This window comes from Musca autumnalis, unplaced genomic scaffold (assembly GCF_047663935.1).
Source record: "Musca autumnalis isolate F117 unplaced genomic scaffold, ASM4766393v1 scaffold_5, whole genome shotgun sequence".
In the NCBI taxonomy this organism is placed as follows: Eukaryota; Metazoa; Arthropoda; class Insecta; order Diptera; family Muscidae; genus Musca; species Musca autumnalis.
In genome coordinates this window covers 92,554,797-92,573,095 of record NW_027412088.1, presented here as the reverse complement: position 1 = coordinate 92,573,095, position 18,299 = coordinate 92,554,797, and the positions used below count along the sequence as shown (strand labels likewise).

The window sequence follows — 18,299 nt, the reverse complement described above, 5'->3', positions numbered from 1 at the left end:
AATTTTCGCTTCTGGCCATAGGAGGTAAATCGGGCTGCACGATTCATCCCTGCTGGCGTCGTTTCCAGATTTCAGTAGTGGCACCACAATTCCAACATTCCAGGCTTCTGGCACAATGATAAATTGCGGACACTTGTCAATTACTCAACTCCGGGCTCATTTAGTTGCTGAGGCATTACCATTGAGATTCCATGTGTGGCCAATGCTTTGGATGATTTCGCGCGTCGAATGTCCTCTGCAACATTGCTCATCGAGTATTGTAGTGGGATAGGAAGGCTCTTCGCCCAATCACTCTGGGGGTGTTCTATAAACTGCCTGCTTTGCTTCAGGTGGTCTAGCCAATTTTTCGCACTTATATTCGCCTACTAGTTGACTTCAACAGTAAAGGCCCCCGTATATAAGCGGCTAGCTTTCTTGCATAAGTAATTTCTGGTAAAGGATTAAAGGCAAAAGGGCAATTTGGCTCAGTCGTTCTTTATTATTTTATCAGCGTCCGTACTTCGAAGCTCATCACGTTCATTTGGTAGTGCATTCGCCTCTGCTAGGACATTTGGTTAAATTTCGAGTATTCGCTCAGCATGTATGTATGTTCACGCAGAGAAAAAATATTGTTGGAACAATCATATTCTAAGAACAAAATAGTGTATTTTTAAATTCTTAAAATATGTATTGTTGGCGCAACAATATATTTTGTGTCATAATGTTCCCTAATAAAAAATATATGGTTGAAACAACAATATATATTTTCAGATTTTTGAAATACTCTATTTTTTCTTAGATTGTTCCAACAATATCTCTTTTCTGTGTGTAGCGATCTACTGCAGCTGTGATTATACACATACATAAGTCCCATACACATACCCGAAGGGACACGGCAGACTTATCAATAATATAGGACCTACTTTTTATCGCTGAGTCCGAACGGCGTGTCTTACGACACCACCTGTAGATAAGGTTTACATGGCTGGAATATTCAGGAATTGTCGCCTGCATTACACTGAGGGGTATGTTTCCATAGTTGTAAAGTATGATGTTTTTCCGGACTGGGAATCGAACTACAGACCTTATGAGTGTAATGCAGACGTGCTTACTGTCAGCTACCTGAGGATCTGATAGAATGGGCAGCTCTCTGAAGCGGTGATTGGTAAATGCTCTGATCCCTTGTCAATCAACTTTTCCATGATTCAGAAAAATACGGCGGTCAGAGGTTATGAAATCGAGTGATCTGTTGATGAAGACGATGGTAGGTAGGTGGTCTGAGTCAAGCGAAATGACGAGAGGACACGTCATTTATTAGAACGAATGCCACAATCTTGATGTCTCTTGGTTCACTGCGCAAAATGTGGTGCTAACAATTTGCTCCACCAGCAATGTACCTGTCTGGTCATTGCCTAAGTCGGAATTACAAAGTTCTTTATGGCACGTATGGATTACTAGAGCCAAGTTCAAGGGAGAATGCTCTGTACTGCACAAACTGGTATATAAGGAAAGCAAGACCTCCTCCTACACTTCTTGTACAATCCTTCCGCAAAACATTGTAACCATAGCAACGTTGCAATATACAGGTGAAGGTGAGTTTGTTTCCTGAATTGCGGCGAACATAATGTTTCTCCGACTCATAAAGTCTACTATTTCGCTGACTTTGCTGCGGGGACCGTTGCCATTGAACAACATGCAATAAAATGTTGTGTAAGATGCTGCGTTCGTTGCTGTTGAGGATACTGGGGGTATCTGGTATTCCGACGATTTTTATTTAGGTTAGTTTATTATAGGTTCCAATGTTTAAAAAATTCCTTTTTTTTACCCTCCACCATAATATGGAAGGTATAATTAAATTTGTCATTCTGTTTGTAACATACCGAAATATTCGTCGGAGACCCAAAAAGTATACATATGTATTCTTGAACAGCACAAAATTCTAATTCGATATGACCATGTCTGCCTGTCCATCCGCCCGTCTGTTGAAATCAATTTAAAAGATAGAGCTTTTAAAGATAGGAGATAGAGCTTTATAACTTGGTTTCTATTACTCCTAGGATGTTTCGTACTAAAAATTGGCTATATCGGTCCACATTTTGATATAACCCCATAGAACGGTACTTCCGGATGTTCGGTATTTTGAAGGTTATGGCTTCAATATCCCACCGAAATGGCTGATGTTTGTTATTAAGTCTTCGTTAGGGGTACAAAACGTTCCACTTGAAATTTGTTGGTCCACGCCTTCATATAGTTAGGGGTAAAAAGGTTTCCACTTGAAATTTGTCGGTATAGGTCCACGCCTTCATATAACACCCATAGAACGGTACCTCCCGATTTCCGGCACTTTGAAGGTTGTGGCCTCAATATTCCACCGAAATGGTTGAAGTTTGGTATTTAGTCTTAGTTAGGGGTATAAAACATTCCACTTGAAATTTGTCGGTATAGAACCTACATATAGCCCCCATAGAACGGTACCTCCCGATTTTCTGTATTTTGAAGGTTGTGACCTCAATCTCCCACTGAAATGGCTGAAGTTTGGTATTTAGTCTTTGTTGGGGGTATAAAACTTTCCACCTGAAATTTGTCGGTATTGGTCCACGTCTTCATATAACCCCCATAGAAAGGTGCCTCACGATTTTTGGTATTTTGAAGGTCGTAGCCTCAATATTCCACCGAAAGGGCAGAAATTTGGTATTTAGACTTTCGTGGGTTAAAAATATCTTCTTCATAAACGCAAGGAAACTAATTGTTCCATTTGCTTCAATGCAACTCGTGGTGAAAGGTATAACAAATTCGGCCGAGGCGAACATAACGCCGTTCTTACTTGTTTAAAATCCAAATTGTCGTTAAACAAATATTTTAGAATTGATAAACTTTGAAGAATCTATTATTTCCCGAAAATTTTACTAAAAGATACAGGGGAAACTTCTTCATTGTGAAGGAGAGCTTTCCGTATCTATTTTCAGTCCAAAATATGGGACTTACTTCAAATCCAAAATCTCTATTATGTTAAACTGTCAGAACTTAACCTCAAACGATCCACCATCGTGTCAATCTATGGTCTACCGATAGTGTCTTTCCTTCTAATTTAGATGGTTTCCCCAATGCTGAGTACGCGCAAACCAACTTCTTTCCTTTCGTACAAGTAGCGGCACATAAAAACAATTTTTTCTTTTTGTCAGAAGAGAGAAAATACAAATCAGACAATCTAACAGAATTAGGCTTGAAATCTGTCAGACACGGTGAAAAATTTTTAAACTGTGAGCAGTCCCTATTTCCCGCAATAAAAATGAAATCTCTATCTGACGACCTCACGATTTTCTGTGTTCAATGCGAACATGATAACATTTGCTTCTCTGTTGGGCGCCACATTGTAAACAATTTCTCCCATTTCTGGCTCCAAACTTCAAAATGGCAACTCTGATTCCCCAATGCAATGGTGGCTGATGTTCATTGCGATTGTCATTATTGTGATTTTCATGGCTCACTACTGACTCGTTCCCCAAGCAATCAAAAATAGCCATTTGGGGAGTTCGCTAGCTACAGGATTGTGGTATGTACAACACACCAACTAAGTGGTGACTGACTGTGTTCCATTTCTGATAAGCGTATTGTAAATGTAATATGGATTATATTGCGAAAAATGGAATTGAGGACGACACAATGTTCTCCGAAAAAATGAGGTTAATAGCTATTAAAGAAATTTTGCAATCAGAAAAACTAAATCCCAATTGATTTTTACGATATGTTTCTGCTCAATAATAGATTTTGTGGAATCATATAACCAGCATGACTACAGCAACATTGTTGTAACTTTACCACCCTTTTGGAAATATTTAAGCATTCAGCCAGGGATGAGGTCAGCCGCCTTGAAGTGCAAATAAAGATTTATGACATCCATCAAAGTCAATTTGTAACAACGCACACACAGAGTGGTGGCTTGGTGGTTTATGGCTAAAACATTAACATCTAAAACCAACAAAAATGGTAGAATTTTTTTTGCTTTAATGACTTTAACTAATGGTCACTGTGAGTGACATGAATGTGGCATTAAGGACAGCAGCAACAATGTATTAAAAATTTATGACAGAATAAAAAGTTGTTAAAAAATTGTGTTTGTTTTAAACTTATGGGCAATTAATTTAACATTATACACAGATAATGAAATGTTGCGGGGCCTTTGCTCAACAACGAACTATATAAAATTATTTTCAAAGCTTTAGGGTTGACTTTGATGGCTTTCAAGTATACTCCTTATTCTTTTTAATTTAAAAATGTATTCAAATTATTAATCCCACCGGATTCTTTTCATTACCTTACTTTGATTCACATTCATTATCTTATTACTCCCTAATGAAATGTCTTTATTGATATTAATTCTTCTTCTTCTTGTTTCAACAGTTCCACCGACAACACTGCCAACAGTGAAGATGTCACTACCACCAGTAACAATTCTACACAGACACCGAGTGATCTTAGCCCACCGGGACCAAATGAGGAAGTTCTACCACAGGCACATCATCAAAATCCAGGACATTGCGTGGCATCTTTTGCAGCGATTAATCAAATGCGTACAAATGCTCAGGTAATGATAATAAATGGGAATGAAAGAAGAAATAGGGAAAAAAAACAATTAAAGAAAAATATTCTAAATGAATCTTCAAATCTTTGAAAATCAAAAAAAAAAAATGATAAAAGGGAGGAAAATAAATATTACGAAGGACAATATAAATCAATTCCCTACTGCAAAGGGACTTAAATATCTGCAATTGGTTATTAAGTCATAACCAAAGGCTGTTTTTAAGCAGTAAGGAAAGGATCAAAGCCGGTCGGGGCCGACTTTATGAAACACTACACCACTGTGAATATGTAAAATATATATGGGAGCTATATTTAAATCCGAACCGATTTCGATATAATATGGCACACTTATTTCTAGACCAAATTTCGACACATTGCAAATTTCATCAAATTTGGACAAATATAGGGTGTTTTGTGCATCAAATCGGCCGATTTCGATATAGTTTGGCACATTTATTTCTTGGCCGAATTCAGTCACACGTTCCAAATTTAATCGAAATCTGACATATATAGCATGTTTGGTGCAGCAAATACGTGAAATCGGACGAAAATTTATATGGGCGCTAATCAAAATCTATACCGACTACAATATTATTTGGCATATTTATTTCTAGATCGAATTCAGTCACACATTTCGTCGCTATATGCAAATCTGAACCGATTTTCACCATCTATCCCTATGTCTAAAAAAATAATATTCCCCGATTTTCAGCTGAATACGACCTGTATAACAATAAATCTATTAGAAACAGTTTTTTGATGATGCTGCGACCTCAAATTTCTAATCGGTTGAAAAATGGGACCAAAATGGAAAATACTTGAAATCCGGCTATAACCATAAATGGAGGCTATAGAAAACATTATATTCACTCAAAGGATCCTAACATGTTTAGTCTGGAATCAACTCTATTACATAAAAGATTCATATTGTGGCCTCACATTCTATAGAGGACTGAAGAGATTCTATAGAAGACCTCAAGAGAACTTCTATTTATAAAATTCTATAGAAAACCTCAAAACTAGTCTCGAGAGAGAATAACGTGATTACACCCACAATCTAGCAGGGGATACCAGTCCCCTGGTCATCTGGTACCGCAGATGATGTAGGAAATTGGGTGATCTCAACTCTTCACACATAAATAGGTTGCACTGCGTAAGTCTCGCACCGCAAGAGGTGAATAGGCCTCACTCCTCTCAGAGAGAGAGGTGGTGATTAGATTGTTCCACCACGGTAGCACTTGTGTTATACTCTCTCTATTCCCTGTCTGGGGTGACCAGTCCTTATAGGTGTGGGACTAATAATGGTAGGTAGTTGCGTCAACTACAAAGTCTGAGCGAAGACTTTTTTCCGGTGAAAGTTAGGCAATCACTCTGTAAGAGCATTACAGGTAATTCTGAAGGGGCGCTGGCCAACCCATGCTAACTCCGTTCCCGTGCAATGGTGTAAATACCCATACAGGTCATTTTCGGAAAGATATCCAGAAGAATATGAAGAACCTAACCGCGTCTGTCCCATAGTTGGTGGCTTTCTGGGCTATGCCTGACTCCAGGAGGGACAGCAGCAATAACTTTTTTAAGACCTTTTTAGATATTAAGAGACCAGTAAGGAATTAATTAAGGCAGGACGGGACACATAACTTTATTCTTACTGACACCATAGCCTGACAATTAAATACCTGCCTACGTCATACAAAAATTTAGGAAGCCTTGAAGTTCTGCGTATGGAAGATATTTCCTTCCATAGAAGACCTCAAGTTGTTTTTCTGCCTATAGAAGACATTAAGAAGCTTTCTCCCTACAAAAGACCTCAAGAGATCTTCCCTCTATAGAAAACCTCAAGAGGTATTGTCTCTATAGAAGACATAATCTTCATAGAAGCCCTTTAGAGATCTTTTCTCTATTGAAGGCATTAAGAGGACTTCTCTATATAAAAGAAGCCTTAAAGAATACCAAAAGGTATTCTGTCTATAAAATACCTTAAGAGGTCCTTCTGGCCATAGAAGGAATCAAGAGGTCCTTCTGTCTATAGAAGACCTCAAAAGTTATTTTGCATATAAAGACTACAGAGATCTTCCCTCTATAGAATATACCTATGTAATAGACTTCAAGAGGCCTTTTCTCTACAGAAGACCTCAGGACATCTAGAAATATTCTGTCTATAGAAAACTTCAGAGTATCTTTTGCTTATAGAAGACTCTCCATAAAAAACCTGCAGAGGTCTTCTTTCTACAAAAGACCTCAAAAGACCTTCTGTCTATAGAAGACCTCAAGAGGTAAACAGTCTATAGAAGACCTTAAGAGTTGTTAATAGAAGACCTCAAAAAGTCTTCCTGTACATAGACGACCCCAAGAGGCTTCTTTCTATAGAAGACCTCAAGAGATCTTTCGTCTATAGAATACTTCAAATGGTATTGTCTCTATAGCAAATCTAAAGAGTTCTTCTCTCCATAAAATATCTTCTGTCTATAGAAGACTTCTACAGGTCTTCTCTCTATAGAAGACTTTAAGAGTTCTTTTGTCTATAGAATACCTAAAGAGTACCTCTCTCCATAAAATACCTAAAGAAATCTTCTGTCTATAGAAAACCTCCACAGATCTTCCGTGTATAGAAGACCTCTAGAGGTCTTTTCTCTATAGAAGATCTCAAGGGACCTTCTGTCTATAGAAGACATCAGAAGTATTCTGTCTAGAGAAATTGTCAAGAGGTCTTCTGCCTATTGAAGAGCTCTAGAGATCTTCTCCCTATAGAAAGGTCAAGAGGTGTTCTCCCTATAGAGGACCCCAAGAGGTCTTCTCTCTGTAGAACACCTAAAGAGTTCTTCTTTCTATACAAGACCTGAAGAGGTCTTCTCTCTATAGAAGACCTCAAGAGGTTTTCTCTCTATAGAAGATCTCTCCATAAAAATACCTAAAGATATCTTCTGTCTATAGAAGACCTCCACAGGTCTTCCGTGTATAGAAGACCTCTAGAGGTCTTCTCTCTATAGAAGATCTCAAGGGACCTTCTGTCTATAGAAGACCCCAGAAGTCTTCTGTCTAGAGAAATTGTCAAGAGGTCTTCTGCCTATTGAAGAGCTCTAGAGATCGTCTCCCTATAGAAAGCTCAAGAGGTGTTCTCTCTATAGAAGACCCCAAGAGGCCTTCTCTCTATAGAAGACCTCGATAGCTCTTCTTTCTATAGAAGACCCCAAGAGGTCTTCTCTCTATAGAAGACCTCAAGCGGTCTTCTCTCTATAGAAGACCTCAAAAGGTCTTCTCTCTATAGAAGACCTCAAGAGGTCTTCTCTCTATAGAAGACCTCAAGATGTCTTCTATCTATAGAAGACCTCAAGAGGTCTTCTATTTATATAACATCCAAAAGATCTTCGAACAAACCCTAAACTGCACTTAGACAGAAATGTTGAACTTTTGTATTGGAAGATCCAAAGTTTGGACCAAATGAATTGCCACCATTTTAGTGACATTTTTAAATATTGGGAGAAGTCTCCCTTGCCACTTTCTGGGATATTTGTGTAACAATTATAATTATAGGCTGGTGCTTTATCGCCATACAAAGGCTTAATTTCATTCCATTTTTTTGCAAAGTGATTTTTTCAAGTCAACAATAGTAGGTCAAACTGTACTGAGTATGTTTATGCTAAAAATGTCAAATGTTGCCTGGCAACACGTAGTGCCGAGGCGAGAATCTTATATAGTAGCCCTCGTATATGTACTCTATTTGCATCCAAAAATATTGGTTACCGTATTTATATGCTGAATTATGGTATTTTTAAACATGATACCGTTTTCCTCCGGTGCGTATAACTACTGTCAGCACTTATATGCTCCATAAAACTCCATTCCGCAACATCAAAATATTAAATTTAATTCTTATCACTTATATTTGAATTTTTATTCCCAATACTTCTACATCGCCTTGCTTCTATTTTATGGATGTTTCCTCCGCAACCTTAATGAGATTTTTCTAAATTTGCTTCTTTAATCATCTTCAACATGGTGTATATTAAAGAGGTCTTCTCTCTATAGAAGACCTCAAGATGTCTTCTATCTATAGAAGACCTCAAGAGGTCTTCTATTTATATAACATCCAAAAGATCTTCGAACAAACCCTAAACTGCACTTAGACAGAAATGTTGAACTTTTGTATTGGAAGATCCAAAGTTTGGACCAAATGAATTGTCACCATTTTAGTGACATTTTTAAATATTGGGTGGAAGTACCGGAAGTTATGGACCAGTATTTCCCATCTTTGAACTGCAACTAAGTTTACACAAAATATGACAAAGGCCAAATTTTGGACGAAATCGGTTGATCAGTTCGAGATTTATCGTGCTCACCAACCACTACATATGGTGCCATAGCGGGTATGGACTTGCCACTGACCGTAGTAATTGAGGCAGCTAATGCAAGTTGCTTCAACAAAAATCAAAGTGAAATGAGAGCAGGCCTTAAAGTGAACTTATCCGAAATTGTGTGTGGGAAGTACCCAAAAGAGTGGACAAATATAGTCCATATTCTCAAGACTACTTATCTTTGCGGATAACCTCAAGAGATGTTCTCTCTGTGGAAAAAATCGAGGGAGTCTTCTTGTTGTATGCCTATGGGCTGTGTATATTTCCTGTGATAGGAGAGACAGTGGAAATAAAATAATCTTAGCTAAGAAAAAATTTTGTCGAGCCTGCTTAATGCCAAATAATCTCTTCATTAAAACATGTAATTGGCGTTTGCCAATGCAGAGACTTTAATTTAATGAAATTTAATATACCTCCATGTGTGAGGTGATTAAAGATTAGAGGCAAGACGAGGTAGAAGTATTAGCCATAAAAATTCAAATATCAGTGGTAAGAATTAAATTTAATATTCAATTTTGATGGTGCGGAATGGAGTTTTATGGAGCGTATAAGTGCTGACAGCAGTTATACGCACTGGATGAAAACGGTATCACGTTTAAAAATACCATAATTCAGGTTATAAACCTGTTTCATTGATTGCATTAAATGATAAGGGGAGTGCCTTTTAATACCGTACACCACACTGTGGTAAGTGGTATTATAACCTCAAGAGATGTTCTTTCTTTGGAAAACCTCTTTATATCTTCTGTCTTAAGCAGACCTATAGAAGCCTTTAGAATACATCCACAGGTCGTCTATCCATAAAGACGTCTATAGAAGTTCTCAAGAAGTCTTCTGTATACAGAATACCTCAAGAGGTTCTCACAATATAAATGAGAAGGCTTCGAAAATTATTCTGTCTATAGAAGACCTCCAGTGGTCTTCTGTCAATAGAAAACCTTTAGAGGTTTTCTTTCTTTAGAAATCATACAGAAGTCTTCTGTTAATAGAAGGCCTCCGAAGGATTTGTATCTATAAAATACCCCCAGAAGTCTTCTGTCTATAGAATACCTCTAAAGGTCTTCTGTCTACTGAACTTTCTATGAAAAACCTCCAGAGGTATTTTGTCTATGGGAGACCTCGTTCTGTCTATAGGAGATCCTTAGAGGTCCTTCTGTCCATAGTTGACCTCAAGAGATCATTCTATATATAGAAGATCACCAGGGGATCGATAGGGGATCCTAAGATCCCCCAATATTTCTTCTTGAAGCCTTCAATATGTCTTCTATTTTCAGAAAGCTTCTTACTATTCATTCCCAATGAGATTCTCACTTCATTTGGATTGACTGTGTGTGTGCATTCAAAACAACATTTGAATCATATTATCGGCATTAGAACCTCATCAACGTAACCAAGTCATACATACATATATCGTTGTCATGCCATTTCGTTCGATACGTGCCAGACATAGTGGCGCAAATGTTTTTTTATTATTTTTCAATTTTCCCATTGAATTCTAAGAGTGTGAAAAAAACTGCGATAGATTCTGTCTCATTCCACTTGTTTTCTTCTGGTGGAAAAGGTTACAAACTGTCATCGAATACTTGATGAGGGAAAATACATACATATTTATATACATATGTTGAGTTTATTGACTTGTTCTCCTCTTACGCCATAGGTTGTTGTCTCCTATACCCGAGGGTAATTCATATTTTTGTACCGGCTGGCATAGACGACAATATTGTCAACATGGCTGGATGAGTGGACGTTATGGCTGGTGTCGAAACTTGCCATGTTATTTTTAACACCTTTTACAAAACATATGCCTACGTATAGAGAAGGTGACAGGCGAATATACCAACCATCCAGCCACCCAGTTAACTAAGCCTTATGAAACCTAAGACAAACAAATAACAAAAATGTAATTCTATTAGAATTGTTCGTTCCGTTTACAAAATGTCACCAGCAGATGAGACTGTTAGTATACCCGCCACCCGCACACATACACCTCGCACACTCACTATTTGAAGTGATACTTTGCAAAAGCAACTCTTCCATGGACAAAAAATAACTTGACAAATTGTTTATGGTTGCATGCCTATATTGCTTTAGGGTCATGTGGAAGTCAAACAAACACATTTCGAAGACTTTAAAGTTGTTTTATGCCTATGGGCTGTTTGTATTTCCTACACAGATGGGAGGGACAGTGGAAATACTTGAGTCTTAGCTAAGAACATTTCTTGTCGACCTGCCTTAATGCCAAATAATCTCTTCATTAAAACATGTAATTGGCATTTGCCAATGCAGAGACTTTAATTTAATGGAAATTTAATATACTTCCATGTTGAAGGTGATTAAAGAAGCAAATTAAGAAATCTCATTAAGGTTGCGGAGGAAACTTATATGAAATAGTAGCAAGAAGAGGTAGAAGTATTAGGGATAAAAATTCGAATATTAAGAAGGGAATTTGATATTTAATTTCAAAGGTAAGGAATGAAGTTTTATGGTGCGTTTAAGTGTTGACAGCAATCATACGCACTGAACGAAAACGGTATCATGTTTAAAGATACATTCCATGATTCAGTTTATAAATAGCATTAAATGATAATACATATCAAACTGAGAATTTCGAAGAAAAACAAAAAAGAAATAAATGAATTATAAGGCCTATTTTAATGTGTTTAAACCCGTGGAGATATAATCAAATATAAATTTATCTAAAATGGAATAGATTGGTCACCTTTAAAATTTTATATAGCGGCCAAAAAACACAAACAGTACACAAAACATATTTTATTTTTCTAAAACTCACTTCATATCGACTTTTACTAAATTAGCCGTGTTTGCCCTGATTTTGCCACCTAAAACACATTACTGAAAGTCTTCCGCATTGATATTAATAGGTTTCAAAACCCGATTATGGCCGTTTTTTAATATTTATCAGTTATTATTAGGCCACTTCTCTAGAAAAACTCGTAAAATTTTTTCGGTTTGATGAAATAAACAATAAACATAAAATTGTTGATGTTTAAAATTTCAGTGAAAGTAAAATAAATAACGGTAACAAATTGTTAGTTATATCCGTGGTTTCCTATCTACGGTGCGGTAGTAGTAAGCTTTATTTTATCTCTATTTTACATATTAATCATTGATACGGTTTAAAGGAGTACTAAACTCATCATTATTAATGTATATTTAACAAGTAAGAACAGACTATAGTCGGACGGGGCCGACCATGTGATACCCTATACCACTATCCCTGTGCACTAGCTTTCCGGGCTAGCTGTTATAAGATGTGCATTAGAAATTTTACCAATTTTCACACAAAAGTTTTGATCAATTTAACCCGCTAAATATTATCCGATCATACCGTTGACTTGCACGCTACTTCTTCATCTCAAACCAAAACTACGTTTAAAATTTCGCGCCGATCGGACTATTATTGCGACCTACAGAGCGGCTACAAAATCGAGCAAAAATTTTGTTTTTGGTCCATTTCATCCCTTTAACATTTCACGATCATCGCCAAAAACTAATCAGTTCTATTCTGGTCCAAACCCGACCTCCATACTAAATTTCGTGACAATCGGTCCATAATTGCGGCCTCTAGCTTGATTACAATTTTTAATGGACGGACAGACGGACGGACGGACGGACACACATCGCTAAATCGCTTTATCTCGTCGAGATATGAAGTTTGGTATACCACATGAGGGGTCTACGACGAATATTTCGCGGCGTTACATGAATTTTTGGGAAAACAAACTTATTATACCCTTTTCCACATTGTGGTATAGGGTATAAAAATATCCAAAATTGTAATAGCAATTCGTTTGAAAATCTACCCAAAATATTTGTTACTTTCTACCGTGATCGTTTTCAACAGTTTCTTGTTTATAAGAAAACTAATGAAAATGTCATTGGAAGATATAGCTTTGTTCGTTATATGCGTAGTTACTTATAGCCGTTGTTCGTTATATCCGAATTTATCTGTAGAAATCTTTGCTTTATCTCACATTTACATTAAACCATTTTAAAAGTTAAAATATCGTTTTATTCCGCCGTTCTTAATTTTTGTCTCAAAAGCAGGGCAAATTACCTATAGTACAAAGGTAGTAATGTCGGCGCATCGAATGACAGATACCTTTTCCATTGCCTTGCTTCAGTACAGTGGCATTTGACGCTGACAACTCTGGAGATAAAAGAAATCATAAAGGATACATAAGTACATTTTAAAAACAACAATTTTTTAAAGTGGGGTGCAGTTAACTTTGATCTAATTTCGGAAAAGGCATAGAAGACTAGTTTCGTCCAACGCCACTTGGACTCATCAGTTCTCTCAGTTATTTGCATTGCAGCAAAGAAATCTTCCCTACTGATATGCGTGTCAGCTTTGCTGAGAAGCAACATAACAAGTTGATGGTTTGTTGTAAAGCAACAACAATCTATCTTTTCATCATCAATAAGATCTCAATTATAGTTTCTCAAGCGGCTCTTAAACTGATGGTTTTGGTCTTGGGTCTATAGAAGACCCCCATAGGTCTTCTGTCTGTAGAAAACCTCCAGGTCTTCTGTCCATTTTTTTTTTATTTTCTCATCTATGAACATTCTAGTTTCAGATTTCGCAAAAACTTCCCAGATGTAAGCACCTTCCATTTAAAGTTGGTTCAGGCGCACCGTGAAATATATTGTTTTTTTTTTTAAGGAGACGAAGATCGAAAGATGTTCTGAGTTAAGGGGAACACGTCATTTATCATTGGCGATTCTGGCGAGTCGTGGCAATCCCCTCTTATCCTCATAGGATCGACTTCATTCAACGTACAAAATGAGGACTCTCAATTTGCTCGGCCATTGCTTTACTCCTCTGGTCATTGCCAAGGGCTGAATTTCATAGCTTACGATGATCATTGAAGTCCCATAGATGATTATTGCTTATTCCGCCGTTCTTAATTTTTGTCTCAAAAGCAGGGCAAATTACCTATAGTACAAAGGTAGTAATGTCGGCGCATCGAATGACAGATACCTTTTCCATTGCCTTGCTTCAGTACAGTGGCATTTGACGCTGACAACTCTGGAGATAAAAGAAATCATAAAGGATACATAAGTACATTTTAAAAACAACAATTTTTTAAAGTGGGGTGCAGTTAACTTTGATCTAATTTCGGAAAAGGCATAGAAGACTAGTTTCGTCCAACGCCACTTGGACTCATCAGTTCTCTCAGTTATTTGCATTGCAGCAAAGAAATCTTCCCTACTGATATGCGTGTCAGCTTTGCTGAGAAGCAACATAACAAGTTGATGGTTTGTTGTAAAGCAACAACAATCTATCTTTTCATCATCAATAAGATCTCAATTATAGTTTCTCAAGCGGCTCTTAAACTGATGGTTTTGGTCTTGGGTCTATAGAAGACCCCCATAGGTCTTCTGTCTGTAGAAAACCTCCAGGTCTTCTGTCCATTTTTTTTTTATTTTCTCATCTATGAACATTCTAGTTTCAGATTTCGCAAAAACTTCCCAGATGTAAGCACCTTCCATTTAAAGTTGGTTCAGGCGCACCGTGAAATATATTGTTTTTTTTTTTAAGGAGACGAAGATCGAAAGATGTTCTGAGTTAAGGGGAACACGTCATTTATCATTGGCGATTCTGGCGAGTCGTGGCAATCCCCTCTTATCCTCATAGGATCGACTTCATTCAACGTACAAAATGAGGACTCTCAATTTGCTCGGCCATTGCTTTACTCCTCTGGTCATTGCCAAGGGCTGAATTTCATAGCTTACGATGATCATTGAAGTCCCATAGATGATTATTGCCCTCCAAAAGTGAACTAACGTCGGGCATATACTGCAAGCAGAATTATCCCAAGGAAGTAAAAAAACTTCCCCCACTTTCTCCGAAACGTCGAAGAGGATAAAAACAACCGAAGTGCAAAACACTACGAAACTACCAAAGAAGAAAATTGCTTCCCACATTGTCAAGGTCCACATAGAGAACACTCATGCGAGAATTCTTCCACAGAGGCGACACAATAAGCTCTACGATTCCGACTACGGATTCTTGGATTTTCTTAAAGAAAATTCCGGAGTTTGAAGATAAGGAAGACGACAAAGAAAGGAAAGGAGCCATCATCAACTTACTTAGATCTACGAAATCCACTCGATTTCAAATGTCAATTCCATAGCGTATATGTCAAATGAAATCCTACGCTATGGAATTGACATTTGAAATCGAGTGGATTTCGTAGATATAAACGTAGTTCAATCCTCATAAAAAAGGTTATACCACGTTTGCACTTAACCGGATTAAATAAACCCACTGGGTTTCAAATGTCAATTCCATAACGCAAACGTCAAATAAATCCTCATAAAGAAGGTTAACCCGGCAAAAGGTTCTAATGCAAACGCTGTTTTAACCCGACAAAAAGGTCTAATAAGTACGGCGTTTTAAATTTAGGAATTCCACTGGGTTTCAACTGTCACTTCTATATACGTCAAATGAATCTTTGCCAATAAATCCAGTGGATTTAATTTGACGTATACTCTATGTAATTGACAAAATTCAACATTTTGATTTCAAATACAGGCGGTGGAAAATTAACGACAGTATCGATACTATCGATATTTTTATAAGAAATATCGAAACTATCGAATGGTGCGACTATCGACAGTTTGTCAGCTCTTCCCCACGCTGTTCACCACCTGGACGGCTGAAATGAGACTCCCCCTGAACATATTGGTCGATGATGTTCTGATTACGACCACTAACTACCCCGATATATTGGGTATAACGTTTAACAGCATGTCTAATTCGTTCGCGCAAGCCACAGCTATTTGCGACAAGATCAGTAGTAGGAACAAGGTTCTGAAGTCGCTGGCCGGTAGCACTTGGCGTGCTGACAAATAAACCTTCTTGACTTCGTATAAAGCAATAGGCCAGTCTGTGGTAAGCTATGCGGCACAAGTGTGGTGTGCTAAATTTAGCAGCATGCCAGCATGCCGCCCTGACCACTGGAAGAGGGTGCCTTCTCATAACACCATCACCATTGGACCATCTTCATGAGGAGACGAATATTTTACCGGTAAATCTACAGAACAAGATTTTGCGATGCAGTATTTACTTGGGAGTTGAATATCCCTGTCACGATTTAATGGACATACTTCCCACACCAAGGCACGTCAGGAGAGATCTCCATGATCTTGAGAGAAAGGTCCAAAGGCATAAACGAGAACCTCTAGATCTACGAGCCAATCAGGCAGGCATTCACAGTGATGCAGTCTCAGGCAGTACGTAGACACAATGAAGATCATCAGCTGGCTAGGCAAACACAAGTGGTTTTAGCCCAGTTAAGATTCGGATAATTCAGCCTCCTCAATTCATATTAGGTCCGAATTGATGCCATGGGGTTGATGATGCATGTGGGTTGGGACCACACGACTCGCTGCATAAGGAGAGTGCCATTCTCCTTATCCTCCCTGTGGAGTAGCTCCCACCTTTTCATGACCAAGATCTGGTTTTGGTTGCTAATAATTTTGAGCATGCATTCCGTCTCTAGTTAGGGATCTCATCCTCTACAGATTCAATTTGCCAACTTCCCACGAAGTTGCAATTTTGCTAATTATCTCTCCGAGAGCGGCAGTGTTTACATACGGGACCAAGTGATAGATTAATAGGTCCCCCTTAGCTCACTGCTGATGATTGCAATTCGTCCATGACTTTGTAGAGTGTGGCGTAAGTTGATGGTTTCTCCTTTTCTTCTTATTAAAGGTCCGATATTCCCTTTCGTAATCGCCAAGATTCAGTAGTTGGGCTCACCTTCTTCATGACCGAGCACACTGTGTCGCCTTCTGCGAAAGGATTCTCGAAACAGTGTCCTATGCGTGGGCCTTAATAAGGTTTACTCGGGACATTTAAAGGTGGAATTCTTGACAAGGTTTACACGGGACATTTAAAGGTGTTTTGCCAGTGTTCAGCTCTTAAGGAGTTCTTATCCTCTTCGCCGATACCAATTGAGTGTTTTTGATCTCCTTGGGAACATTATCCTGCCTGTCGCACGTGGCTCTTTTTAAACTTGCGTCGTTGAATTCGTGACAGCTGCTGTTTTTACTGAGAGCTTTTCGATGATTTCGCTCACTTCGTCCACCATCTTGCGAACATCATCCTTAATGGGGTTTTCCACAATTGTTCCACTTTTTGCGTGTTTCCTCTTCCATTTGTGTTTGTTATACCCTCCACCATAGCCATGTCCGTCTGTTGTAATTACTTAGCGTCCACAATAATTGAGCTGTATTTTTGCACCCGAGGGTCATTTCTTCACAGACAGGTCAAGTTCGAAGATGGGTTATTTCGGCCCACGTTTTGGTATAGCCCTCATATAACGGTACCTCCCGATTTTCGGTATTTTGATGATTTTAGCTAAAAATTTTTAATCGAACTACCTGTAATTTGACAGTTGAAGTTCCCAGTGGTCACAAAATTTCTCCACTAAAAATCGTCAATATAGGTTCATGTTTTGGTAGAGATACCATATAACGCTACCTCCCGATTTTCGGTATTTTGAGGAGTTTAGCTAAAATTTTTAACCGTACTAGCTATAATTTGACATTTGATGTTCTCAGTGGCCACGAACCTTCTCCACTAAAAATCGTCAATATAGGTCCATGTTCGATACCTCCCGATTTTTGGTATTTTGAGGATTTTATCTACTATTTTTAACCGAACTATCTGTAATTTGACAATTGAGTTTCCCAGTGGTAACAAAACATTTCCTTCAAAAATTGTCAACATAGGCTCACGTTTTGGGGTAGCCCCCATATAACGGTACCTCCCAAGTTTCGGTATTTTAAGAATTTTAGCTTTAATTTTAAATCGAACTTGCTATAATTTGAAATTTGAACAATCGATGGATAAATTTACTCCTTATGGCTCCACTCTTTTCTTCTTTCTACTTTTACACTACACAATATCATGTTGCAGGAGTTATACACAGCCAAATTGCACAGGTTTCGCTGTCTAGGTCATGTTTTGATAATGTATTGATTCAACAGAAAGCTGAAGTGAAAACGGACATTTCCAAACATGGGGTCAGTTGGAGCAGCATAGAAAGGCCAGGCTTTTTGATGTCTATTTCTGTGTTCGACTTCAAAAACAGATATTTCGCTATAGCCACATAAAAAGCGAAACAGGCACGATCACACATGTGTACACATCAATCAATCCCACGGCGGCCGGTTCTATGCACCGCATTGATTCGGAGGAATCTTCGACAAGGGGTCATCGCTCGTGTTTGCTTTAGTATATTTTTTCTCCATATGAGCCGCAGTATATCCCGGAATGCCTGCTTCGAAATAGAGAGGAGCTCCGTGCCATGGATCTGTTCCGTTTTCCGGATCCGCATCCACTATACTCGTATA

The 18,299-nt window shown here is 38.1% G+C and overlaps 1 protein-coding gene across 1 annotated transcript in view; it reads left to right on the top strand.

Moving 5' to 3' along the window:
- LOC141387360 (kelch-like protein 17) overlaps positions 1-18,299 on the top strand; it is a 115,266-nt gene that overhangs the window by 87,646 nt on the left and 9,321 nt on the right. The window contains exon 3 of the mRNA XM_073956955.1: positions 4,381-4,564. Coding sequence (XP_073813056.1) covers positions 4,381-4,564 — 184 coding nt within the window. The remainder of the gene's footprint in view (positions 1-4,380; positions 4,565-18,299) is intronic.